This window comes from Capricornis sumatraensis, chromosome 18 (assembly GCF_032405125.1).
Source record: "Capricornis sumatraensis isolate serow.1 chromosome 18, serow.2, whole genome shotgun sequence".
In the NCBI taxonomy this organism is placed as follows: Eukaryota; Metazoa; Chordata; class Mammalia; order Artiodactyla; family Bovidae; genus Capricornis; species Capricornis sumatraensis.
The window spans coordinates 11,696,562-11,723,113 of NC_091086.1; the positions used below are offsets into that span (position 1 = coordinate 11,696,562).

A 26,552-nucleotide genomic window follows, 5' to 3' on the forward strand; every position below is an offset into this window, starting at 1 on the left:
GTTCTACCACATTCAAGACCCTTTGCCAGGTGATTTGAAGTCATTTAGTTTAACCCTTGAAAGCACTCTGGAAAGTAGTACTTATTCCTGTTTCCCCTCTCAACATACGCATATTCAAAACTTGAATAATTCTTACTTCAAGGACAGCTTTCACTTATAACTCAAAGAATAATTTGCATGTGCCTTTATGAATGTGATTTTATTGAATGTAGTGTGTGTGCATGCGTGCTCTGTTATGTCCAGCTCTGTGACCCCATGGACTATAGCCCTCCAGGCTCCCCCATCCATGGGATTTTCCAGACAAGACTACTGGAGTGGTTGCAATTTCCTACTCCAGGGGATCTTCCCCACCCAGGGATTGAACCTGTCTCTCCTGTGGCAGGTGGATTCTTTACCACTGAGCCACATGGGAAACCCCTATTTAATGTGGAAGTGAAGTGAAGTCGCTTAGTCGTGTCTGACTCTTAGTGACTCCATGGACTGTAGCCCACCAGGCTCTTTGGTCCATGGGATTTTCCAGGCATGAATACTAGAGTGGGTTGCCATTTCCTTCTCCAGGGGATCTTCCCGACGCAGGGATCGGACCCAAGTCTCCCACATTGTAGGCAGACGCTTTACCATCTGAGCTACCAGGGAAGCCCATTTAATGTAAAGGATATGTTAAATTCTAGATTATGTATTCATTGTTCTTCTAGTAGATTTATGAGGGATATAAAATGTAGATTCACTTCAGTTCAGTTGCTCAGTCGTGTCCTACTCTGCGACCCCATGAATCGCAGCATGCCAGGCCTCCCTGTCCATCACCATCTCTCGGAGTTCACTCAGACTCACGTCCCTCGAGTCCATGATGCCATCCAGGCAATAGATGGGATTGTTGATATATTATGTTTTCTCATATAAAGCATTAAATGAATGGGAGGTTTATTTTAACATGAAGTAAAATACATTTTTAGATCACAGGAAAAATGGGCCTATGTTAATTTCGTTGATTTTTTTTCTTTTTTAATGGTGCCAATTGGTTATTGACCAGTCCTATTATAGACACAAAGGGACGGATGTTGAATTTCAGTATAGTTGGTACTAAAAACAGCCACATTCTTAATATTAAAACCACAGTGCTGGTAAGTGTTCTTTGTTAATGTCTTTTTTGAAAGGTCAACTTGTTTTTAGTGGCGTTTTCAGTGAAGTTACTTTGTGTTGTTTGACAGATTCGCACAGAATTATTAAGAGAAAAAAACAAGTGATCCAAGCAGTTGATTTGACGGCATCCTGGGAAACCTGCTGTTTGTTGTGAAAATCATCTTTGGTCTTGAAATAAAAGTAAAGCTGGAAAGGAATCTACAAACAAGAACAAAGAGAAGTTTGGGCTCAGACTCGCAGGATCCGGGCTTGGAAATGCCTCAGGTAAATCACACAGGGCAGGGGCAGGGCTTCCTAGTTCCTGCTGCGGCCAGGTCTGTAAGTTCTCCGGGTCTTAGTGTCTCTGCTGTTTGTGAAGACGTTCTGCTGCTGCTGTCAGCTGGCTCTGAATAGATATCCTTCCTTTGCCACAGCTTTGAAATTTAGTGAGCTTGACACAGGGAGCAATGTGAACGAAAAATTGGTTAAAAGGTGACAGAAGTGCTGACTTTTATGGGGGCTAAACCAACTCCCTAGAACATTAATCTGCCACAGAAAGCCCATTTCATTCCCCTGTATCTTCTTGTTTCCCATTGTTCCTCCCCCTTCATGCCCATCGGATTCAATTAGGAGGAAATGGTGAGGGACTGCAGTGTCTCTTTCACACACACACCCACACACACACACACACACACACACACACCCACACCCACAAAACATGTCTAAGAATGACTATTTATTTATGTTATGGTAATTACTGGTTTGAGGCAATCACTGAAAGAATAAATGAAGTCCTCCTATTCCCTGCTCTGCATGTCCAAACATCCTCCCTTCCCCCTCCAATGGCTAGCTCTTATCCTTTCCCTTTTTGTGCTGGTGAAAAACCTAGAAATAATGAGAGGACAGGGACTGTAAGGTGGTTTTATGTGGGGCCAGCCAGAACTATGCCTTGAGCACAGGAAATCAACAACTTGCTGAGATGGTCTAGTAGGCAGTGAGGGAAGAAAGGGGTTTGTGGACCAGTGGCCTATCTCCACCCCAACCACTAGACCAGGTGGACTACACATACCTGTTTCAAGTTTTTTCCCATTCACAGTTTCATTTGCTGTTTATTGAATACTTGAAGTTATGTCCATAAAACATTTACTTTGAGCTTGCAGCCCGACAGGTTGCAGAAGATTAAAAACAAAAGAATGGGATGGGAAGTTGTTTAGTCGCTAAGTTGTGTCTGACTGTTTGCGACACCGTAGATGGTAGCCCTCCAGGCTCCTCCATCCATGGGATTTCGCAGGCAAGGATACTGGAGTGGGTTGCCATTTCCTTCTCCAGGGGATCTTCCCGACCCGGGGATTGAATCCACAGCTCCTGCATTGGTAGGTGGATTCTTTACAACCGAGCCACCCCTCCCTGGGGTGGGACATACCCATAAAGGAAACCATGATGAAAGAGTGCGTAAAAATGGGTCAGTCAGTCTTAGGTAGAAAGTCTATGTATATGAATAGAGAAATATAAACAAGTAGACTATAATATAAATTTTTAAGTTTTGACAGTAACTTGGAAAATAACAAAAAGGTAAAGAGGGAATTTTTATTCTTTCCCATCTTCCTTCTTTATCCAAGTTAGATTTCAAAGTGAGGACTTTGACTTGTTTGGGCCACTTTTTAGGAGTGTTAGCCTGAACCTCACGCTGGAGTGATTTGTATAGATACTGAAATGGGAAAGGGAGGATGAAGAGAAAAGAAGGAGTGTTAACTCTGGATGCCAAGTCTTTTTATTTTCTCCCTTTCTTATTTGTCATAGAAATTGTACCCTTCTTAGGGATCAAGATTAAGGCTACTGAGTTCATGTCCCAGTTACTGGCCTCACTCAGCAGATTTTTTGATATTTGGCTCATCCTATCTCTATCACATTCCTGGAGGCATTTTTGGACTAGAGATCCCCAAATGGTCTTTCACTTGTTTGGGGGAAATAAGATATTGAATTCATTGAGGAGTATAGAGTGAGACTGTCTTGCTACCTCTGCTGACTCCAGGAAATGGCAAGGGATCCTCTACTTTGTGGAGTTAGAACAGCTAGTGTTGTTAGAGATGGATTTGAAGACATGTTATATAACTAATAAATAAAAGTACTCATTAGGGTACTATGTGCTGACTCCGGGGCCTAAATAAGCTTTAGTTTTTAGAAATTAGGTACTAGTAACCGTTGCCACTCTGTTCCTTTTCCTATGTTTAATGCATCTTAGTGTTATTTTAATGTTAAGCAGAAAAAAAATACAAAATTGTTCTGAAAATAATTACTTAGTAGATATGGTGGTGGGTCTTGTATGTAATAAATTGGCCTTGAAGCAGTCTTTAACTTTGCAAATTAAAATCACTCTGTTGTAGCCTAGTGTAAGCGGAATGGATCCGCCTTTTGGGGATGCCTTTCGAAGCCACACCTTTTCAGAACAGACTCTGATGAGCACAGATCTCTTAGCAAACAGTTCAGATCCAGATTTCATGTATGAACTGGTAAGTAACATTTTCTTGGATTCTGCTTTAATCAATTTGGGGTAAAGGTATTGTATAGTTGTTTTATTTATAAAGGCCTAAAAAGAAAAGAATGTGATTAGGCCAAACTTAACGCATATCAGTATCAGTCATAGTATTTTGGCAGGATGTACGAAGCCATTGAAAATAGTAGGAGGAAGGATTATCTAAACATCCTTAGATCTAGTTTTTGACAGGATGAGAAGCCATCTTTTAGCCTAACAGTTAAAAGACTTTTCAGCTAGGATATTTAGGAATGATAACATTGAGCAAGGCATGTACTACAGAGAATGTGAGGCAAAAATAGCAATTCCAAGCAATATGTGAATATACTTATCATTTATTCTTGAGGTAAATAGACACTTAATAATTTAAATTACATGCAACTTAAGCAGCAGAGGTATATGAAAACTGGAAAGCTGACACAAATCTGTTAATTTACTAAAAAAACTATCAAGATGTACACTTTGTAGAGGTGAATTTTGTTGTATGTAAACTCTACTTCAGTAAAACTGGTAAAACACACAGAGACATATGCAAGCAAAAGGAAAAACAAAACAAAGCAAACAAACAAATGGAAAAATTGATACAGAACAAAAACAGACTGGAAAACTGAAAATTTCCTCATTCTCTTACTGAGCCTCCACCTACCAAACCTTCTCCCTAAAGGTAATTAAGACCAACAGAGTTTTTCTATGCATGTATAATTAATAATAAATTAATATATGAATATTTTAAATTGTATGACATGTCATTAATACAGTGTTCTGTAACTTAACTCTTTCTAACATAACGTGGTAAGTGGCCTTTCATCTTAATACATTAGAGCTTACGTGCATTCTTGTTAATGGCTGCATAGTCATACTGACATTTTAAAAATTATATCTCTACTCATGAGAAGTACAGTACTAATGAGAGAAGTATTTTATTCCCCAAGCCCAAGAGTTGGTACAGGTTCTTTCCAAAGATTTCATCCTTCTGTGGCTGAGTTTCAGCTCTCTGTGGATTGTTCTTCACTCTGTGTATAAGTTCTGACTTAGGAGGACAGATTCTTCTATGATGAAGGAAAGGCCTTTATTATTTGCTTTATAAATGAAGCTTGTTTCTAAGAAGATCCCCAAATCCTTTCTGAGTTAAAGATCAGGGAATGTAAACTTTTTTAGGAAGAGTGTTTGTAGTGAAGTTCAAGAGCCCTTGACCATACCTAAGTTTCTCAGGGGACATAGTTTCCCTTTTTTTTTTTTCCTTGCCCAAGGAAATGATACTAAATGGAATGGTAGAGTGACATGTAAGTAGTCTTTATCTTAAAACAGACCAAAGGTTGAGTACTGTTTACCTGATATATGAAAGTGAGGATATGGTTATTAATGTTTTCCTTAAATATGTTATGTGATTTTTTTTTTTTAACCTTCCTCAGGATAGAGAGATGAACTACCAACAGAATCCTAGAGACAACTTCCTTTCTTTGGAGGACTGCAAAGACATTGAAAATCTGGAGTCTTTCACAGATGTCCTAGATAATGAGGGTACTTTAACCTCAAACTGGGAACAGTGGGATACATACTGTGAAGACTTAACAAAGTACACCAAACTAACCAGCTGTGACATCTGGGGAACAAAAGAAGTGGATTACTTGGGTCTTGATGACTTTTCTAGCCCTTACCAAGATGAAGAGGTCATAAGCAAAACTCCAACTCTGGCCCAGCTCAATAGCGAGGACTCGCAGTCTGTTTCTGATTCCCTTTATTACCCTGATTCACTTTTCAGTGTCAAACAAAACCCCTTGGCCTCTTCATTCCCTGGTAAAAAGATCACAAGCAGAGCAGCTGCCCCTGTGTGTTCTTCTAAGGCTCTTCAAGCTGAGGTCCCTTTGTCAGACTGTGTCCAAAAGGCAAGTAAACCCACTTCAAGCACACAAATCATGGTGAAGACCAACATGTATCATAATGAAAAAGTGAACTTTCATGTTGAATGTAAAGACTATGTGAAAAAGGCAAAGGTAAAGATCAACCCAGTGCAGCAGAGCCGGCCTCTCTTGAGCCAGGTTCATGCAGATGCAGCAAAGGAGAACACCTGCTACTGTGGAGCAGTAGCCAAGAGACCAGAGAAGAGAGGGACGGAGCCTCTGCAGGGCCATGCCACTCCAGCCTTGCCTTTTAAAGAAGCCCAGGAACTGTTACTCAGTCCCCTGCCTCAGGAGGGGCCTGGGTCAGTTGCAGCAGGAGAGAGTAGCAGCCTTTCTGCCAGCACGTCGGTCTCAGATTCATCCCAGAAAAAAGAAGAGCACAATTATTCCCTTTTTGTCTCTGACAACTTGGGTGAGCAGCCAACCAAATGCAGTCCTGAAGAAGATGAGGAGGATGAGGAGGATGTTGACGATGAGGACCATGATGAAGGATTTGGCAGCGAGCATGAACTTTCTGAAAATGAGGAAGAGGAAGAAGAGGAAGAGGATTATGAAGATGACAAGGACGATGACATTAGTGACACTTTCTCTGAACCAGGTATTGCATTGTTTGGGGGCTTACCAAACTATGTCCTACTCTCCTGAGATAGAAAGTTCCGCTGTAGGCTTTCTTTGTCTGAGTTTGGAGATTAAATGACTTAGTATCTTGGCTTGGATATATAATTGTTCTTACCTATTTAAACAGTTTTAAAATAATCATCCTTGCTCATGTGTGGCTCATATGCTGGTTCCTTGAGGGCTGCTTCTTAATTTATGTTATGTTAAGTGACCTGATTTGTGACTCTTCTAGCAGCTGTGCAAAGATGCCGAACTTGATTGGGTTTAAAAATGTTCCTATTTCTGCCTTTGTCCCTCTGTTAGACTTAAAGTAAGTTTGGAATCCCAAGAACAGTGAATCAAGTGACGATGGTTTGCATTACTCATGCCTAATCACCAACAAAGCCTGTTGGATGAATAATGTAAAAGACGGCTTTTTCTCTGTGTCTGCTGCGTCTTTCATTTGCACAGTGTTTTTCCACTGAAGAAAAAGACGTGCTTTAATTTAATGAGCGTGAGGGCGTCTCTGCTCTGTTTATGTACACACGTTATACATAAAAGGGAAAAAGAAAATGAAACCTCTGGGGCACTGGTTCACTTCAGCATGTACATGGTTGGGCTCTTGTCACTGTTGGACCATGCAGTTTTTATTTATGAAAATGGTATTGGCAAGTGGCACAGAGTTAAAAATTCACAAAGAGGTGAAGATCTTCACATTTAAATGAAAGTTATTCTTCAAAACTAATGTTAATACTATAACTGCTACAAAAAAGACCAAGTTGTTAAAAATTTTATGAATTGTCGAAGAGAGCCCTTTTGTTGTTGGAATTTGGGGCAATATAAACATTGATACTTAATCTTTAGAAAGGTTTTTTTAGCCATAGAAGGTGCAGCAGTAGCTGTATTGTGGCCAGTGAAGCATATTATTGCTGAGAGACTTTCCTCTTAGTGAAATTTTTCTGTTGCATAAATGCTTAGATTTATGCATTTGATACAACTAAATTGTTTGACTTGGGTGGAGTTTCAACTAAGGAAAAGGTATTTTGCTGTGGAAGAACAGGGTTTATGCATTTTCTTTGGTTTACTTTAGTACTCAGTATGGAGAAGGCAATGGCACCCCACTCCAGTACTCTTGCCTGGAGAATCCCATGGACGCGGGAGCCTAGTAGGCTGCAGTCCATAGGGTTGCGAACAGTCAGTCACTTTCATTTTTCACCTTCATCCATTGGAGAAGGAAATGGCAACCCACTTCAGTGTTCTTGCCTGGAGAATCCCAGGGACGGGGGAGCCTGGTGGGCTGCCGTCTTTGGGGTCACACAGAGTCGGACACGACTGAAGTGACTTAGCAGCAGCAGTAGCAGTACTCAGTATAGTCTCGATAGAACCAGTTGTCTTTTCTACTTACCAAGAAAACTTTTCTCTCAGCCAGTTAATGAATCTGCTTTGAGGTGTTTGAAGGAGAGTTGTCTTTGCAGTTAGTGGTAAGTTATGTAGCTCCCTCCCATGGGGAGACCAGAGTGCTGTTAGTGGTCCTTAAAGCCTGACAGATCAGCCCTCTTGTTCTGAATCCCATATTTAGAATTAGGGTAGGAGGGAGGGGAAGGATTGAGACAAGGAGTAATAACTAGGAAATGGAAAGTGTAGAGAAGAAAAATTTCTTTACCAGTTGACACTAAAAGGAATATATTAATATTCCTTTTAAATAGTCAAATATTTCTGAGGGAGTAAACTCTGCCATCACCAGTCAAGGCGGGCAAGGGCTATTATTGTTTATTCCACTTCTGGGTTTAGGTTTGCTTCTCTTTGACTTTAAAAAATTTTTTTGTACAGGATCTTAGTTCCCTGACCAGGGATAGAACCTGGGTCCTTGACAGTGAGAGCATGGAATCCTAACCACTGGACCGCTAGGGAATTCCCACTTCTCACTTTTCTTTGACTTTTAACTCCAGTTTAAGTTCATCCTTGATCTTTTGATTTGGTTTCACCTGGATAAATGTGTTGAGAGATGAGTAGGTCCATGAAGAGAAACCACTTCATAACTTGACCTGCATTTCCATTTTCTCAGTCTTTTGACTCTCCTAGGGAGGGATAAACCTTGTTACAGTTCGTGCTTTTCTGTCCTGCCACATTCTCTTGCCCTCTCCTGGTAGGAGAACCCTGATTTGTGAGTTTGTTGGTGTTAAGCAGCCAACACCACTTTAAAACAGAGATGCATTAGCTAGCCCTTGGCAAGGTGAAGCCTTCCTCTTGGTGCTATTTAACAATGCTAAATGTTTGGATGGCAGTTAATGCACTCACTTCCAGTTGACTTGAAGTAAAACCTCTTTGGTTAGGATTACTTGGATGCTTCTTGCAAATGTCAACAAATGAAATGCTTTAACCTCAAATCAATGATATTTTGTGGTATTTTGGGGATTTATTCACGTTTGCTAATGAAAATTTCCCTTCTTGGAAAAAAGAGCTAAACAGGCTACTTTAAGAATACAAATGTGAATTGGTGAGAGGCAAGAAGAAATTCTTTGAAGCAGAAAAGTGGGATGGTGATAGTTTCTTCAGAGTGCTAGTTTTAGAGAGGGTTGATTGGTTTAATTTACAGCAGACAGTGTACAAAGGCCCTTTTGTGATGACTAGCTCCCTTGATGCTGTTTCTTGGCAGTTGGCTACAACAGTGCCTGAGTCTACAAAGCTCCAGGAAAGGTGTAAAATGGAGTTTCAGTCTCTGCTCTGGACTTGCTCCCAAGTTTTAATAGAGCCTGTTCTGAGGACAGGCAACAACTGTTTGGGGTCATGGGATTACTTGGTTGTAAGGCTAAGATTTAGGTCCCCAGAATGCGAGTTTAGTTTGTAATTCCTACTAAACCTTTTCATGGTTGGCTTTACCAGCTTAATGGCAGTAACCTGCACTAATCAAAGGTGTGTGATCAGAAGTTTAGGTGTCACCTTTTTGACTACCTTTTGGTAATTGTGTCAGGAAGGAATGAATTAGATCAATATGGTGATCCATCAAATGAAAAGAAAATAGAAAAGTCTCCACGGGAAATGTACATTTGTACGTTAAACAAATCACTGATTTGTTCTTAAAAAAAGGGGGGGTGTATATCTGTCTTGTGTTGGACGCTGTGTGTGCTGGATTTTGGCTGTGCAGAGGCCAGCAGAGTCGGCGTGGCTCTTGTCTCCGTGCAGCTCGCAGCTTCGTGGGCTTGTGTGCTGCTGTGCTGTCTTGGTCTGCTGCTCTTCTGGGCACTGTGACTTGCGAGAGAGGCGAGATGAGTGTCTCTTAAATTTATCTGACCACAGAGCTCACTTGGGATTGAGGGCATAGTTCACAGTAATAGTGTTCCTAAGAACACACTTTGAGAAATATTTAATCATCTTAAATGCAAGACCAGTGATCTGGGAATATATTGAATAGTTTTTCTGCATGCTACTTATCACAGTAGTCTTTTAATTGAAAGACTCTAACAAATCCTTTGTGTGTATGTATGTGTGTGTGCACACGTTATTGTGAATTGATGGTATATACTTTAGAAAGTTTTAGGTTAAAGAAAACAGATACCCTTAAACACTTTTTTGGAAAAAGGCTGGACATATGAATTAAGCAGAACTGATAACTAATTTGGATAGGCGAGGGGAAGTTCAAACCCTTATGACTGTTTGGATTTAACATGGAACATATATGGGAAAAAATTCTGTTCAGACCATTCAACTGGATAGATACAGGAAAGTAGGAAGCCAAATTGGAGCTGGAGTCATGGGGCCTGAGCCAGTCCCAGCTTTGCCAAATCACTTAAACCTCCATGAGCATGTTTATGTAAATAGGGTTAATAACCTCTTCCTACCAGGTTCTTAAAAGCCTCAGATGAATATCTGTGAGTACTCACAAAATATGTGAGTACATTCATTAAATGAGAGAGACAGTGTTTTCCCAGAAATCTAGGCCACCTGAGGAGCGTACCAAATAAAGTGTCAGGGGGATGGGTTGCCTGAGAAAGTTACATGTGAAATGTTTCCTTTATCCTTTGGGCTAGGGTGGACTTAAATGTGGGACACCAGTTCTTAACACTGATGGGAGTGTTTCATTTGGAGCATCTGCCTGTGTTGAGGTAGAGTCAAAGCTATGATTTTTCCAGTAGTCATATATGGATGTGAGAGCTGTACCAAAAAAAAGGCTGAGTGCCATAGAATTGATGTTTTCAAATTGTGGTGCTAGAGAAGACTTCAGAGTCCCTTGAACTGCAGGGAGATCAAACCAGTCAATCCTAGAGGAAACTAACCCTGAATATTCATTGGAAGGACTGTTGCTGCAGCTCTAATACTTTGGCCACCTGATGGTGAAGAGTCGACTTGTTGAAAAAGACCCTGATGCTGAGAAAGATTGAAAACGAAAGGAGGAGGGTAGCAGAGGATGAGATGGTTAGATAGCATCACCAACTCAGTGGACATGAATTTGAACTAACTCTGGGAGATAGTGGAGGACAGAGGAGCGTGGTGTGCTACACACAGTCCATGAGGTCACAGAGTCGGATGTGACTTAGCGAACAACGACATGTTCTGTGCACAGCCCATTTGTACTTTTAAGATGGATGTGCTCTGAGGATATTTTAGTTTTACAGATCATCCTGTATTGGGTCAAACCAGGAGTTCCAGTGGCCCAGAATTATTTTTTGAAATTAGTAGGGAAAATAGCTTCTTAAAAAGTGAAGTAAATTCAAATTGCTTCTGATAAAATATTAGTTAGAATAGGCATATGTTTTTATTTGAATAGCCTGTGTGAGAACTGTCGTTCTTGTACTTTTACGAAAAGGATAGGGTGGGAAGTAGGAAGAAAACCACTACTGCCTTAAAGAATTCTGCCTGGTAGGTTACCATCTGAGAAATGCAACAGCTTTCTGTCTGGAAATGTTTCAAAGACATAAATATTAGACAGAAGACATCAAAAAAATTGTATAGTCTCTAAGTACCATCATCACTCCTGAGACTATTCCTTTTCTAAAAGTTGAAGCATAGTTGATTGATGCAGTGTTGCGTTAGTCTCTGGTGTGCAGCTGAGTGACTGAATTATGTACACATAAAATCTTTTTCATGTTCTTTTCACTATAGGATGTTGTATATAGTCCCCTACTGTGCAGTAGTATCTTGTTGTTTATATATATAGTAGTTTCTGTCCACAGATCCCAAACTCTTAATTTATTCCTCCCCACTTTCCTGTATGGTAATCAGGTTTATTTTCTGTGTCCGTGAGTCTGTTTTGTAAAATAAGTTCATTTGTATCATATTTTAGATTCCACATATAAGTGATATCATTTATTTATGATATTTATTTTTCTTTGTATGATTTCACTTAATATGATAATCTCTACTTCTGTCCATGTTGTTGGAAATGGCATGGTTTCATTCTTTTTCATGGCTGAGTAGTATTCAATCTTCTTTATCCATTCAGCTGTCGATGGACATGTAGGTTGCTTCCAAGTCTTGGCTATTATAATTAGTGCTGCTGTGAACATTGTGATGGATGTATCTTTCTGAACTAGAGCTTTCTTTGGATATAGGCCAGGAGTGGAATTGCTGAATCCTGTGGCAGCTCTCTTTTTAGTTTCTGAAGGATCCTTCATACTGTTTCCCATAGTGTCTCTACCAACTTACATTCCTGTCAACATGCACATCCTCTCCAGCATTTATTGCTTGTGGATTTTTTAATGCTGGACATTCTGACTGGTGAGAGCTGTTACCCATTGTGATTTTGATTTGTGTTTCTTTGACAATTAGCAATATTGAGCATCTTTTTCATGTGCCTGTTGGCCATCTGTATGTCTTCTATGGGGAAATGTCTATTTAGGCCTCTGCCCATTTTTAGATTGGGTTGTCTTCCTGTGGCTGGATTTCATTATTCTCTCAATCTTACGTGAGGATGCAAAAAAAGTGTCGTATACTCACCAAAGAGAAACCTAAGGAAGATATACAGTGTAGTTATTTCTGTTTATTAATCTCTGATATTTTATGTTAGAAATATCTATATTAAATGTTATTTTTACAGATTTTATTTATTATCTCTGACATGCTGACGATGTTTTCAGGTAAAATGTGTCAAGTAGTAAATGGAAGGGATCTTTTTGTTTTTCTTGATTAGTTTATTAAAATTTGTGAAACTTAAGAAATATGGGGGGGTGGGCATTTGCTTTTTTTAAGGCTATGAAAATGATTCTGTGGAAGACTTGAAGGAGATGACTTCAATTACCTCTCGGAAGAGAGGTAAAAGAAGGTACTTCTGGGAGTACAGTGAGCAACTCACACCATCACAGCAAGAGAGGATGCTGAGGCCATCTGAATGGAACCGAGAGACCTTGCCAAGTAACATGTATCAGAAAAATGGCTTACACCATGGTAAGAGGAGATTTTGATCATACATGTTGTGTGTGTCCCTCCCTCCCTTCCTTCTTTCCTTCCTTTTTCTTTATTTCTTCTTCTTGTTTTTAAAATATAGTTGATGTTCAATATTACGTTACTGTAGTTTCAGGTGTATTATGTAGTGACGTTTGCATGCACCACGAACACCACAAGGGCTTCCCTTGTGTCTCAGCTGGTAGAGAATCTGCCTGCAATGTGGAAGATCTGGGTTCGATCCCTGGGTTGGGAAGATCCCCTGGAGAACGGAAAGGCTACCCACTCCGGTACTCTGGCCTGGAGAATTCCATGGACTGTAAAGTCCATGGGGTTGCAGAGTCAGACACGACTGAATCGCTTTCAGTTCATTTCATGATCACCATGATAAGTCTTAGTAACCATCTGTCCCTAATATTCTAAGTCACTTTCAGATAGAGATAGTAAATCACAATACTTAATCATTAAACATTATATATAGGTTCAACCCCTCCTAACAAATGGGAGAGTAGAACAGTAGAGCTGCTGTATTTGCTATGCTTGCTCTTTGTTAGTGAATAGCTTTTTTCAGTTTTAACAGCCATCACCTAAACAAGGAGGAAAGTGTGTGTAAAAATGACTTCTAGTCACTTCTTAGTCTTACCTGTCATAGCCAGGAAATGACCAGGAGCCTGCTGATTGTTGACCTGTTGCAGCTGCTGTTAGCAAGAAAGAATGATTGAGGAGGAAGAGAATGGGCTCCGGCACCTCTGTCTTTCATTCTTACCCAGTCTCCAGGCCTAAATGTAAACATGGAGATAGGAATCAAAATTGTGGTGGGAGAAGAGAGAATAGAAAGGAAAAGAAAGGAAGAATAATTGTGGAGAGAAGGAAAGGAGTAGGAAAAACTAAACAGTAGGAATCAGGAGAAGCTTATAGTCTTAGGCCAGATTTTGACTGTGAACCCAAGAGGATGTAATTGAGGAGAATTTGTTCTGCACAGATTTTATTTTTACCTTAATCCAAAATCTGTACTGAGAAGGTGGAGGGCACTAGTAGGTCTGAAGCTCAATAAACAGTTTAGTAGTCGCTCATGCTACAGATTTAAGTTGCGAAGCATTTTTGACACAGATGTTGTATCAGAAGTATATTTGTACCTCATTTTCCCTTTCCATAGCACTCAGGTCTGTATTCTACTATCTTTTAGTGAATGAAAGACCTAGTTTTTGACTTGGGATCAGTTTTCTGCAAGAAATGAAAAGACAGGTCCAATAAACAGGTCCAGGTAGCATGTAATGAGTTCTAGGAAAGTTGTTCAGGGTATTGCCGTAAGAGGACAGAGCCATCCCTCTTGCCTGCAGTGGTAGGGAAGGTCTTTCTGAGTCTTCTGTACTGTTGTTTATCAAACTGACTGAAGACAGAGTTTCTGAAAAGGCAATCTTTATTTGCTGGACTTTTGTGTTCAACACAGGAGTATATATGTCTGCCGTATTTTCAGTCATAGCGGTGTAAACGTCTCGGTTTGGGTAAAATTTCCAGATTTGTTCCTGACCTTATATTATATCTGAGCCCTGATTTTTATGTGCAGATGAGCTTGCACTGTAGTCCTGAGGTTTGATTATTACTTCCATGCAGATAATTAAGAATCGCTCATGGTGGGGCTGCAAACCTTAAGACGGAGAATGGTTGGGAAAAGGATAGAGTTGTGCCATATTACCTCCATTTCTTGCTGTCACAAGGTGGGAAGGAGAGGAGTCTAGCCCTCCTTCCGTAAGATTGTTCATATGCTGAAAAAGAAAAGGGAAGAGAGAGATGGATTTTTAAATGTCTATAGAAAATATATCACTTGTTAAATAAAATGATCTCACTTAAACTTCTTTTAAATCATCTATAGGAAAATATGCAGTCAAGAAGTCTCGGAGAACAGATGTGGAAGACCTGACTCCAAACCCTAAAAAACTGCTCCAGATAGGCAACGAACTGCGGAAGCTGAATAAAGTGATTAGTGATCTGACTCCAGTCAGTGAGCTTCCCTTAACAGCCCGGCCAAGGTCAAGGAAGGAGAAAAATAAGCTGGCTTCCAGGTAAATGCTAATCATGTTCACTCATGTAGTTGAAGTCTGGGAGGTGAGGTTTGACTTCAGTGAGCTTTCATAGAGGAGATGGCCTTCAGCCATTTTTTCAGAAATATCCTTTTATAAATAGTACAATGAGAGTATTATAATTTTTCCTTTGAAAATAAATGATGGTACTTATGCTTCATGGAATAAGTTTTTAAAGGGGAGAAGTGAATGAACTCAAGGGCCTTATATTGTAGCATAAAAATGAAAAATTTTATCATAGCTTTATTTTTTGTTTGTTTTGCAACAAGTCAGGGTTTTTTTTTATTGAGGTATAATTTACTTGTCTTCCCTTTTAGTGTATTCTTCTGTGAGTTTTGGACGAACGTCCAATTATGTAACCACAACCATAATCAAGATACTGCATGTTGTTATCACCTTAAACATTTTCCTTTGCCTCTTTGTAAAGTGAACTCCTTCTCTCACCTGACTCCTCCCAACCACCGACCTGTTTTCTGTTCCTACAGTTGTGCCTTTTCTAGAATACAGACGAAATCATTCTATGCAGCCTTTGAGTCTGGCTTTGATTTCACACAGGGTGAATTTGAGATTCATCGATGTTGTGTGGACTAACAGTTTGATACTCTTTATTGATGGTAATAGTCCTTTGAAGTGATATATTAATACTCCAGTGTATCTGTTCACCAGGTGAAGGATAGTTGAGTGGTTTCTAATTTTTGGTGGTTACCAATAAAGTCACCATAAACATTTACTTGAGTTTCTCAGGTGGCTTAGTGGTAAAGAATCTGTCTGCTAGTGCAGGAGACACGGGTTCAGTCCCTAGGTTGGCAAGATCCCCAGGAGGAGGAAATGACAACCTACTCTGGTACTCTTGCCTGAAAAATCCCATGGACAGCAGAGCCTGGCAGGCTGCAGTCCATGGGGTCTCAAAGAGTTGGACACAACAGGGCAGCTGAGCACACACACACATTTACTTACGGGTGTTAATGTGAACATAAGGTTTCATTTCTCTTGGGTAAATACCTAGTGTGTTTAACTTTATAAGAAAATGCCAAAGTAGCTGTTTCCAAAGTAATGAAGTAAATTAAAAAAATATTTACTATTTTCAAAAGTAGCTATATGTACTGCTCTACATTTCCTCAAGCAACATACGAGGGGTCCACTTACTTCACATCTTCTACAACACTTGATTGTCACTTTCTGTTTATTTTGGTATATTAGCCATAGCTTTATTTTTTGAATGGTAAAATTTTAAGAAATAAGTTTGGATAAATGGTTATACTGTATGTTTTGGGTAATTGAGGCCCTTGATGTAAATATTAGTAGACAGTGATTTTTTTGGTTGCTATTAGAAAATGACAGCAGCAAAAAGGATATTCTGAATGTTCACTTTAAAAAAACAAGGGAAGTAATTGCTCCTTCCTTTCCCAGGGCTTGTCGGTTAAAGAAAAAAGCGCAGTATGAAGCTAATAAAGTGAAATTATGGGGCCTCAACACAGAATATGGTAAGCCTACACGTACATGAACTTGAGTGATCTCCATTTCCCTTGCTGACTGCTCTCTTCTTATTATTTTTGGCTTTGTTATTTGCTCTCCCTGTATTCTGCCCAGCTTTCGGCCAGCCTCTTTGATCTAACGCTTAGTCTTCGGTAGCACTGGGTGTTGGGTGCTGCTCGGGCTTTCTTCTGTTACGGAGCCTAGGCTCTAGGTGCACTGGCTTCTGTGGCTGCAGCCTGTGGGCTCTGTAGTTGAGACTCGCAGCCTTCAGACCTTGGGCTCAGTACTTCTGCACGGGCTTTAGTTGCCCTGTGGCATATGGAATCTCCCTGGACCAGAGATCAAACCTGTACTACCTGTACTAGCAGGTAGATTCTTGTCTGCTGTACCTCCAGGGAAGTCCAGGCCAGCCTCTTTTTTTTGTTTGCCCACTCAGTAAGCTATACTCTTATTTATTCATGTTCTTCTCTTAGTGTCTATCTGTTGCTCCCCAAGCCAGATCTCCTCTTGTGACCGTGGTAATCTCTGACTTCGATTTTACAGTTGTGTGTGAAGTTAGCCAGCTTTATTGACTAATGTATATTTTAACCTTTGAGTGGATAGTTTGGAAATGTGTTTTACAGATGTGATTGCTCATTAGAATCATCTGTGTGTACATACTAAACTACAGATTTCTAGACTTCTCCACAGGTTCTCTGGACTATAATCTATGCAAGTAGAACTCCAAAATCCATATTTTTAATGTTACTCCAGTTTACTCCTACACAGCCATTCTAGTACTTATTTGGGATCCGTTGGTTTAGATCAGTGCTTCCTGATCTTTCACATCCTGGCACATGCAGAAAACTGTCATCTCTAAGCATCCTGGAGTATAAGGGAGTAGGCTGCTCATGGGAGGAGGTCCCTGTGGGGTGAAAGTGAAAGTGAAAATCATTCAGTTGTGTCCAGTTCTTTGCACCTCCATGGACTATACAGTCCAAGGAATTCTCCAGGCCAGAATACTGGGGTGGGTAGCTGTTCCCTTCTCCAGGAGATCTTCCTAACCCAGGGATCGAACCCAGGTCTCCTGCATTGCAGGTGGATTCCTTACCAGCTGAGCCACCAGGGAAAGCGAATCATTATCTCACACACTTGGAACCCTTTTATAGTGAACTAGAGGGTGGGGAAGCTCTGCTTTTGATCTTCTATAATAAGGACCACCCCTATTTTATAATAGAACCCAGCTGACTCACAATGCAGGGAGATGTGGTAGGTCACTGGATCCCTTCTGGGTCTCTTTTTTTCTGGATGCATGTAGGCATATAACTGTGTGTTGTTCAGTTAATAAATTTATCCATAATCATACCCGTCTGTATGGCCATATATTTTTGTGCTTGTATATATGTATGTGTAGGCCCACAAACACATATTTTCTGTGTTCTGGGGTGGGGAACAATTGGGAAATGGATTAAGAGCCAGGAATATGTATATTTCTGAATGTGTTCCTCTATTTCAAATTGAGTTTTTGATGGCCTTTAATTTTTCTTATTTCCAAAGCTAACTTAAAGCCTGTAGATATTTTCATGTAGGAAAAAAACTTATCTCTAGGTGCATTTTCTTCTCAGTTAGTCAGCACAGAGGAAAAGGATCTTCTCATTCATTTTTCTCTTCCACATCTGTCTCACAAGCTTCTCTTTTCCAGTGTTGAGAAGCGCAACCTTGACTTGGTTTAGAAGACATGTCAGAAGCAATGTAATAGTTGCTACTTCTGTGTGGTTTGCCACATGTATTTTTTTTTTATAATTACATTTATTTATTTGTGATTGAAGGATAATTGCTTTACAATATTGTGTTGGTTTCTGCCAGATTACATGGGGTTTGCAATTTCTTCCCATGGAACATACATATATCTCTCAAGGGAATGGTGCCCTTGATTCCTCTAAATATCTGGGAGTCACTGTTACCGCTTTGTGGAACACTTTTATCCATTACCTATTGACCCAATGGTTTCTAAAATCAGTGACACTGGAAACAAATTTTGGGACTTGGGAACCATAGGGCTGCCAGCTTTATATTTTGCCACATGAGGACATTAAAACGAAATCATCTACAATTACTGTCATTTCATACAGGGAAGACTGTTTTAGTGTTAGAAAATTAAGACAGGCATAATCTCAGACTAAAGTTAGGTTTATGAAAAAAGGTACCGTATTGTCCTTACCTGTTTTACTTTTTCATCAACTAGCACTGTTCCAAGGACTAGCTTCAGGGCCCACTACTGTCGTCCTCATTGTGTCCTATGCTGCCAAACCTCTTCCTCCTCTTGATTCCTTCTACCAAGGCTCGCAGGAACTCTGTGAGCTCTGTGAGTCAAATGGAGATTTGTTGACTCAGAATGAGAAGTAAAGCTGCGAAGAGGACTGGATCTTCATCCTGATTAACATAGTTTATCCCCAGACAAGCTATATAAGGGTAAAATTCTGGAAGATTCTTAGATGATCATGAAATCAGAACAGGAGGGAACAGTCTTAAGAGACTTTGGGCTTCCCTGGTAGCTCAGACGGTAGAGAATCCGCCTGCATGCAGGAGATCCAGGTTCTATCTCTGGGTTGGGAAGATCCCCTGGAGAAGGGAATGGCTGCCCTCTTCAGTATTCTTGCCTGGAGAATTCCATGGACAGAACAGCCTGACAGGCCGCAGTTCATGGAGTCATGAAACAGTCTGACACAACTGAGCGACGGACTGACTTACAAATTTAAGGTTGGTCCTCACTTTCTGAGCCAGATGCTTTTATCTCTTCACCTAGAAGTTTTTGATGGTAGAGCCCTTCACCTCTGCCCCCCTGCCCCCAGTGTTCTGGCATGGACACTGCCCAGGTTGGGGAGAGCTGTTCTCCTGTTTCAGTTTTTAGGGCTCTTCTCACTTTTAAACAGTGAGCTGGTTTGCTTTACCTATTGAGGATGGGGAGGCTTTTTGCTTCTCATCAGTCCAGCCTTCATGTAAATGTCCTTATTTATATTTGAGTTAATGGTTTTCTCTCTCGTTTATTTGAGAAACAAGCATAAATTTCTTGTTTCATGTGGTTTAGGGAGTCAGCTGTGCTTTCCTGTTTAGTGACACATTTTTTAATATATTGTCTCTGCATGTAGTTTTAAATTATTTCCCCCCCCCCCTGCCAGTTATTTCTGATTTCCCTCTTCAGTATTAGTCTAGATTGGTGTCTTCTAAGTTTTACAAGATAAGGAATAACAAATCATTAATTTCAAAGCAGTGTCTGAAGTAGTAGAGATTTATTTCAGACCATAGGACTTACACGTGTTGAAACTGGAGGTGAGTTGCCCCCAAACACCCCACAACTTGACTGAGGTATAACTAAAGTAAAATAACTCCACATATTTAAAGAGTATTATATGGTTACTTTGGACATATGTATATACATGTGGAATCAGTCAGGATGGTGAACATTTTGATCACCTCCAAAAGTTTCCTAGTGCTCCTTTGTAAGCTGGTCCTCTCTCTTCCTATCTCTGAGTAACCACAATCTGCTTTCTGTTGCTATAAATTAGTGTACATTTTCTAAAATTTTATATTAATGGAATCCTACATTCATTCTTCTCTTTTTTGCCTGGCTACTTTCATTCTGCATATTTATTTAAACATTTCTCCATCTGTATCAATAGTTAAATGGTTTTCTTTGTTGAGTAGTATTCCACTGTATTAGATATACTGCAGTTTGTTTATCCATTCACGTGTTGGTGAATATTTAAGATTGTTTGCTGTTGCTATAACTACTATAGACATATGTCTATAGAGCTGCTATGAATATTCCTGTGGAGGTGTTTGGGTGGACATATGTTCTGTGAGTAACCTTATAAAAAACTGCCAAGCTGTTTTCCAAAGTGGCTATACCATTTTACATTCTCAAAAACAGTATAGGGAGGTTTTAGTTGGTCCATATTCTTGCTAACACTAGGTAAGGTCAGTCTTCCTACTTTTAATCAACCTGATGGATATGTGGCAGTATATCATTGTGGTCTTAATTTGTATTTCATTAATTTATGATGTTGAACATCTTTGCTTATTGGCTGTTTATATATTTTGTGTGTATGTGGGTGAAGTGTCTGTTAAAATATTTTGCCATTTAAAAATTTTGTCTTCTAAAAGTTCTTTATTGTAGATACAGGTTCTTTACCTGATATATATGTTGAAAATATTTTATACTAATCTTTGGATTGCCTTTTGTTTTCTCACTGACATCTTTCAAAGAGCAAAATTTTTAATTTTGATGAAGTCTGATATGTTAGTCTTTCATTTTATATTTTTGTGTGTTCTAATTAGAAACTTTGCCAACTTCAAAACTGTATTTTTGTGTATATTTTCTCCTAGGATTTATATAGTTTTAGATTTTACAGTTGTTTTTTTTCCCCACAAACAAATACCCAGTTGATCAAGCACCATTCTTTGAAAGGATTTCCTTTTTCCATTGATTTTTTTTTTTCCACCTTGGTTAAATCAGTTGATCCTATATGTATGGATCTACCTCTGGACTCTGTATTCTGTTCCATTGAGCTGTTTGTCTATCTTTATGTGAATATGCAGTATCTTACTGTAGTTTATCAGTTCAGTCACTCAGTCGTGTCCGACTCTTTGCGACCCCATGAATCGCAGCACACCAGGCCTCCCTGTCCATCACCAACTCCCGGAGTTCACTCAGACTCATGTCCATCGAGTCAGTGATGCTATCCAGCCATCTCATCCTCTGTCATCCCCTTCTTCTCCTGCCCCCAGTCCCTCCCAGCATCAGAGTCTTTCCAGTGAGTCAACTCTTCACATGAGGTGGCCAAAGTACTGGAGTTTCAGCTTTAGCATCATTCCTTCCAAAGAAATCCCAGGGTTGATCTCCTTCAGAATGGACTGGTTGGATCTCCTTGCAGTCCAAGGGACTGTCAAGAGTCTTCTCCAACACCACAGTTCAAAAGCATCAATTCTTCGGTGCTCAGCCTTCTTCACAGGCCAACTCTCAATATCCATACAAGACTACTGGAAAAACCATAGCCTTGACTAGACAGACCTTAGTCAGCAAAGTAATGTCTCTGCTTTTGAATATACTATCTAGGTTGCTCATAACTTTTCTTCCAAGGAGTAAGCGTCTTTTAATTTCATGGCTGCAGTCACCATCTGCAGTGATTTTGGAGCCCAAAAAAATAAAGTCTGACACTGTTTCCACTGTTTCCCCATCTATTTCCCAGTAGTAGATCGTAAAAGTCTTGGTAGTGTTCGTCCTTGTTGGTCTTCCAATTTTGTTCTTTTCTTTCAAAGTTGTTTTGGCTCTTCTAGGTCCTTTGCATGACCATTATCAATTTTGGAGCCAGTTTTATCACTTTTTATAAAAGAAGTCTTCCGAAATTTTGATTGGAATTGCTTTAATCTGTAGATCAATTTGGAGAGAATTACCATCTTAACAAAATGGAGGCTTCCAATCCATGAACTTTGGACCTCTTTCCATCTGGTTGTCTTCTTTAATTTCTCTGACTTGTTCTATAGTTTTCAATGTACAGTGCTTGAACATCTTTTGTTAGATTTATTCCTGAATATTTTATATTTTTGATGTTATTGTAAATGGACTCGTTGAAATTTCAAATTTGTTGTTGCTAATATGTAAAATGAAACTTTGTTTTATACCCTTTTTAACACTTACGTTTCGGCTGCGCTGGATTTTCATTGCTGTGCCTGGGCCTTTCTCTGGTTGTGGTGAGCGGGAGCTACTCTTCATTCCAGTGCACAGGCTGCTCCCTGCAGTGGCGTCTCTTGTTGTAGACCACGGGTTCCAGTGCGCTCAGATTTCAGTAGTTGCAATGTGTGGGCTCAGGATTTGTGGCCCTTGTGCTTAGTTGCTCTGAGGCATATGGGATCATCCTGGCCCAGGGATCAAACGCATATACCCTGCATTGACAGGCAGATGCTTAACCACTGGGCCACCAAAGAATTCCGTGTATTACTCCTGCCGTATTTTCTTGCTAAATTTATTAGTTCCAATAGTAGGTGTGTAGATGCTCTGGAATTTTCTATGTAAGTAGTTGTCACCTGCAAATAGAAATGGCCTTATTTACTCCTTTTGATTTCTGTGCCTTTTAATTCTATTCTTTGCCTTATTGCAGTGTTTAGGACATTTGAATAGAAGTGGTGACAGCCTTGTTTGCACCGGAAACTGACTTTTAAGTTGATGTTGGCTGTAGGTTCTTTGGTAATTGAGATGCCCTCAATTGTTTTAAGTTTCCTTGTTTTCCTAGTTTCATTTTTCACGAATAGATTGGGAATACTGTCATTTCTTTTATTTTTAAATTGCATTTAGTGGAACAATCATTGTTCTCCTTTATTCTGGTATTATATCACATATTACCCTGTTAATATGGTGAATGATATTAACTCATTTTTTATTAAACCAACCTCACATTCTTAGAATAAACTGTATTTGGTTATGATGTATTTTACTTTTTACTTAGAGTCTATTGCAAAGATTTTGCAGGATTCTAGTTTGATATTTTAGTCTGTTGCTAATACTTTGTCAAGGATTTTTAGGTCTATATTCAAAAGGGATATTGGTCTGTTAATTAACTTTTTTTGTAATGTCTTTGTCAGGCTTTGGTATTTGAGGATACTACCTTATAGAATGAATTCAGTCATGATCTTTCTTGTTTTTTGAAAAAGTATGATAAGATTGCTTTTATTTCTTCACTGTATATTTGATAGAATTTTACATTAAAACCCTCTGAGTTTTCTTTTGGTAGTATTTTTGGATGAATTCAATTCCTTTGTTAGAAATGGGCTGTTCAGATATTCCTTTTCTTCATGTTAAGTAACATTTTCAATAAATTTGTTCATTTCATCCAAGTTTTTTAGTTTGTTAGCATAGCATTTCCTTATTATCCTTATAATGGCTTTGTTTTAAAGTGATAACCCCTTTTTCATTCTAGCTATAGGTGTTGGAGCAGTCTAGCTGGGGATGGGGATTAGGGTGGGAATGAGTACCAATATTGTTGATATTTTCAAAGAACCAGCTTTAGACTTTGTTAACTTTCTCTATTGTGTGTGTTCTGTTTATTGACTTCTCTTATCTTTATTATTTTCCTCCTTATTTACTTTTGGTTAAATTTGCTCTTTTTTTAAAGCTTCTTAAAGGCAGAGAATTTTGTTTTTAAAGCTTTGTCTTTAAAGAGCTATGATTTATTTAAGAAACATTTACTAAAACTCTGAGTCAGTATCAGACACTGTCATAGGTCTTAAAGCTGTGAAGGCAAGTAGGACAAATTGCTTACAGAATAGGGAAGACTGATACATGTCTGCAGGCTGTTACAAAAGTGGCACATCATTTGAAATTAATCACTTTGGATAAGAAAGCTTACAGCCATCACTGCCTAATGTTTTCTTATATGTTCTTCATTTTTAATTATCTGTTATTACATAATTAAAAGTAAATTTTTCCATGTTAGTGACATGTTCCAAGTGTCCTGTTCTGTCTTACAGATAATCTATTGTTTGTAATCAACTCCATCAAGCAAGAGATTGTAAACCGAGTACAGAATCCAAGAGAGGAGAGAGGACCCAACATGGGACAGAAGCTTGAAATCCTCATTAAAGATACTCTTGGTAAGAATACTGGATAAATTAATAACAAATAATAACATTCATTGTAAGGTATGTGATTCAAGGGAATAGTAAAAGTTTTTTTAAGGAAAAACTCAAGTGCTCTCATTGTAGTCACTTTCCTTTACAAGAAGATTTAGCATTCATAAACATATCCTGCTGGTAACCACACTTATTATTTAGACTTCATCAGTGAACTATTTTAACACTTGGGAAGGATAAACTTCTAGCAACTTTAACCTTCTTTGGGGAAAATAAAGGTCCTTGACCTTGTCAAGCCTGCAGTATATACTTTTAGAGGTTCTTACCTACTTGTTTTACTCTTTCCCAGGATTCTAACAAACTTGCTTACCTGGTTTTCCATCCCTGAACAGATTGTGCCACATAGGGAGGAATAGAGAGGCAGCCAAACAGAAGTCAGGCAGAGTGACACCTGACAGGGAGGGTAGAGGTAGCTAGAGTAGACAGACATTCGAACCCTAGAGAACCAAGAGCTTAGCTGCCACAGGAGCGAGTCAGATCAGCCTGTGATCAGTAGCATCCCAAGGGCATTACAGCATAACACAGTCTGGGAAACCCTGAAGCGTCGTAAAATTGGTTCTTTGTTTAACAGTGTTTTTTCTAAGATTGTCTCTTAAAAACTGGTTCTTACATCGTCGTTCTGTATAGTAGTAAATTTCACTTACCTGAAAATTTTCTTCCAGTTCATTTTTCCCCAGAATGCTTACTGTATACTGAATCAGTTCACTTAAGAGAATTAAAGCTTACTTTTCAATCATTAATTCGTTACCTGAATTTAGAGTGCCAAACGCTATTATTTTAAAAAAATTCAATTGTAAATATCTTAGAATTTAAGACAGCTTTTCTGATACCCAGTTATTATAAATTCACTCATTCCACAAAATTTTTTCAATGCCTTACTATGTGCCAGATGTTGGGGAACACAGGGATTAAGCAAAGACTTTGTTGCTACTCTTCTTAAGAAGCTTGCAGTCTAAAAATGGAGCATAAAGAATAAACAGAAAACCAGAAATAATAATAATATTGTGGTAATTGCTATGAAGAAATTAAGATTCTTAGATGGAGTGGAGTGAGCAAGAATATTTTATTTCTGTTTATACAGAAATATTCCTGTATACCAAATCTGCTGTTAAAATAATTGCATTTTCTTTCACTGAAAATAAATGCACGTTGAATACTTCCATGTACTTAGTAAATTTCTCATGGTTTTTGAAATGACTGTTAGTTTCTCTTGTCAGCATTGTGTTCATAATGAATGTAAAATATACTAGTGTTTCTGAACGGCAGTTGGGAATCATTAGTAAAATTAGCACTGCATATAGATTTTAACCCAAAGAGTTCATGAAATTTGACAACTTTCATGTTTGCAGGCCAGTGGAGACGATATGACAGAGAGATTTAAGAGACAAGAGAAAAGAGTTTGTTAGTCTAGAAAGAGGTAAACGGCTCGCATTTTTATAGTACTTACTGTGATCCAGGATCTGACTATTCAGGTTGTTTAGTCATTTACTTCCACAGTTCTGTGAAGGAGGTATTATTATCCTGGTTTTACAGATAAGGAATTGGAAGCCCCACACGGTAGTAAGTAACTTGCTATAGGACAACAAGCCAACAAGTAGGGGGGCCAGGAGTAGAAGTAAGTTCTGCCAGTCGCAGATGCTTGCACTAGACCCATGTATCATCGCTTGGCCTTGTCATCTGACACTCATTCTAGATAGTTTAGTATGTGTCTGTATAATTCACAAGTGGCCCACTGAGTGCCTTGTCCAATAGACTTCCTTGAGGATTTATTTTTCTTGACATTCTGTGTAACATTTGATTCCACTGGACACTTATCTTCATTCTTGAAACATTTTTATTATTTTAAGATGCTTTAGGTTCTGCATACCTTGTTCCCTATCTTTTTACACATGCAAAAAAAATGCTGGTGGTTTCTCTTAGGCTCTAGCAATATCCACTGGTCATATGCGGAAATTAAGACATGTTTTAAAAACACAAAAGCTCATTTAGCATAATGGTTAAAATGAGAGTATTTGAAATCAGTTCTAGATCCAAGTCCTGACCCTGCCACTTATTACCTAAGGACCATGGGGAAGTAACTTCACTTCCCTCAACCTAATTTTATTCATCTATAAAATGTGGACAGTTGTGTGGATTAAATGGAAAGAGTACGTATAAAGCACTTAGCATACTACTGAACACAAATTCTCAATGCTCAGTAAGAGTTGTTGATATTACCATATTACATTGTAAACATTTGAGTTTTTTTCCCCTAAAAGACTTTTATTTCTACATAGTCTTCCTATGTTAGGTAGAGAGAGGAATCTAATGTTTTGTAAGAAAAAAATTCTTCCTGCCTTTTTATTTTTTAATTTAAACGTTTATATATTGATAAGTTTGTGCTTTTCCCTTTATACCTGATCATCAGTTTTACCAGATACAGTCCTTTACTCACATTTTCCTGCCTTGAGTATTTTAAATATGTTTCTCCATTTTTATTCTGGGATAAAATATTGCTTTTGAAAAGCTAATAATTGTCTGATTTTTTTCCCCTATGTCATTTCCTGTTTTTGCCCAGATGTCAGCAGGATTTTTTTTTTCTTTTTATTTAAATCTTAGTAACTTTACTAGACTATGTCTTGGAGTTGGTCATTTTAGGGCGGTAGTAACATATACACTCTGTGCTCTTTCAATAAATAACTTCAGATCTTTTAGTATTTAATTTGTTACCTTGCTATGGTTTTCTTTTTTGGGGACACTTACTATTTGTGGATTGAATCTTCTTTGTCTATCTTCAGTATTTTCTGAGGTATATTCACTTTT

The 26,552-nt window shown here is 38.9% G+C and overlaps 1 protein-coding gene across 1 annotated transcript in view; it reads left to right on the forward strand.

The window, feature by feature from the left end:
* Positions 1-1,312: 1,312 nt before the first annotated feature.
* The window catches only part of CREBRF (CREB3 regulatory factor), a 29,227-nt gene continuing 3,987 nt past the window's right edge, over positions 1,313-26,552 (forward strand). Inside the window, exons 1-7 of the mRNA XM_068990738.1 lie at positions 1,313-1,404; positions 3,504-3,629; positions 5,065-6,151; positions 12,337-12,531; positions 14,402-14,591; positions 16,020-16,093; positions 23,589-23,711. Of these exons, the coding sequence (XP_068846839.1) occupies positions 1,396-1,404; positions 3,504-3,629; positions 5,065-6,151; positions 12,337-12,531; positions 14,402-14,591; positions 16,020-16,093; positions 23,589-23,711 (1,804 nt within the window). The 5' untranslated portion in view covers positions 1,313-1,395. The remainder of the gene's footprint in view (positions 1,405-3,503; positions 3,630-5,064; positions 6,152-12,336; positions 12,532-14,401; positions 14,592-16,019; positions 16,094-23,588; positions 23,712-26,552) is intronic.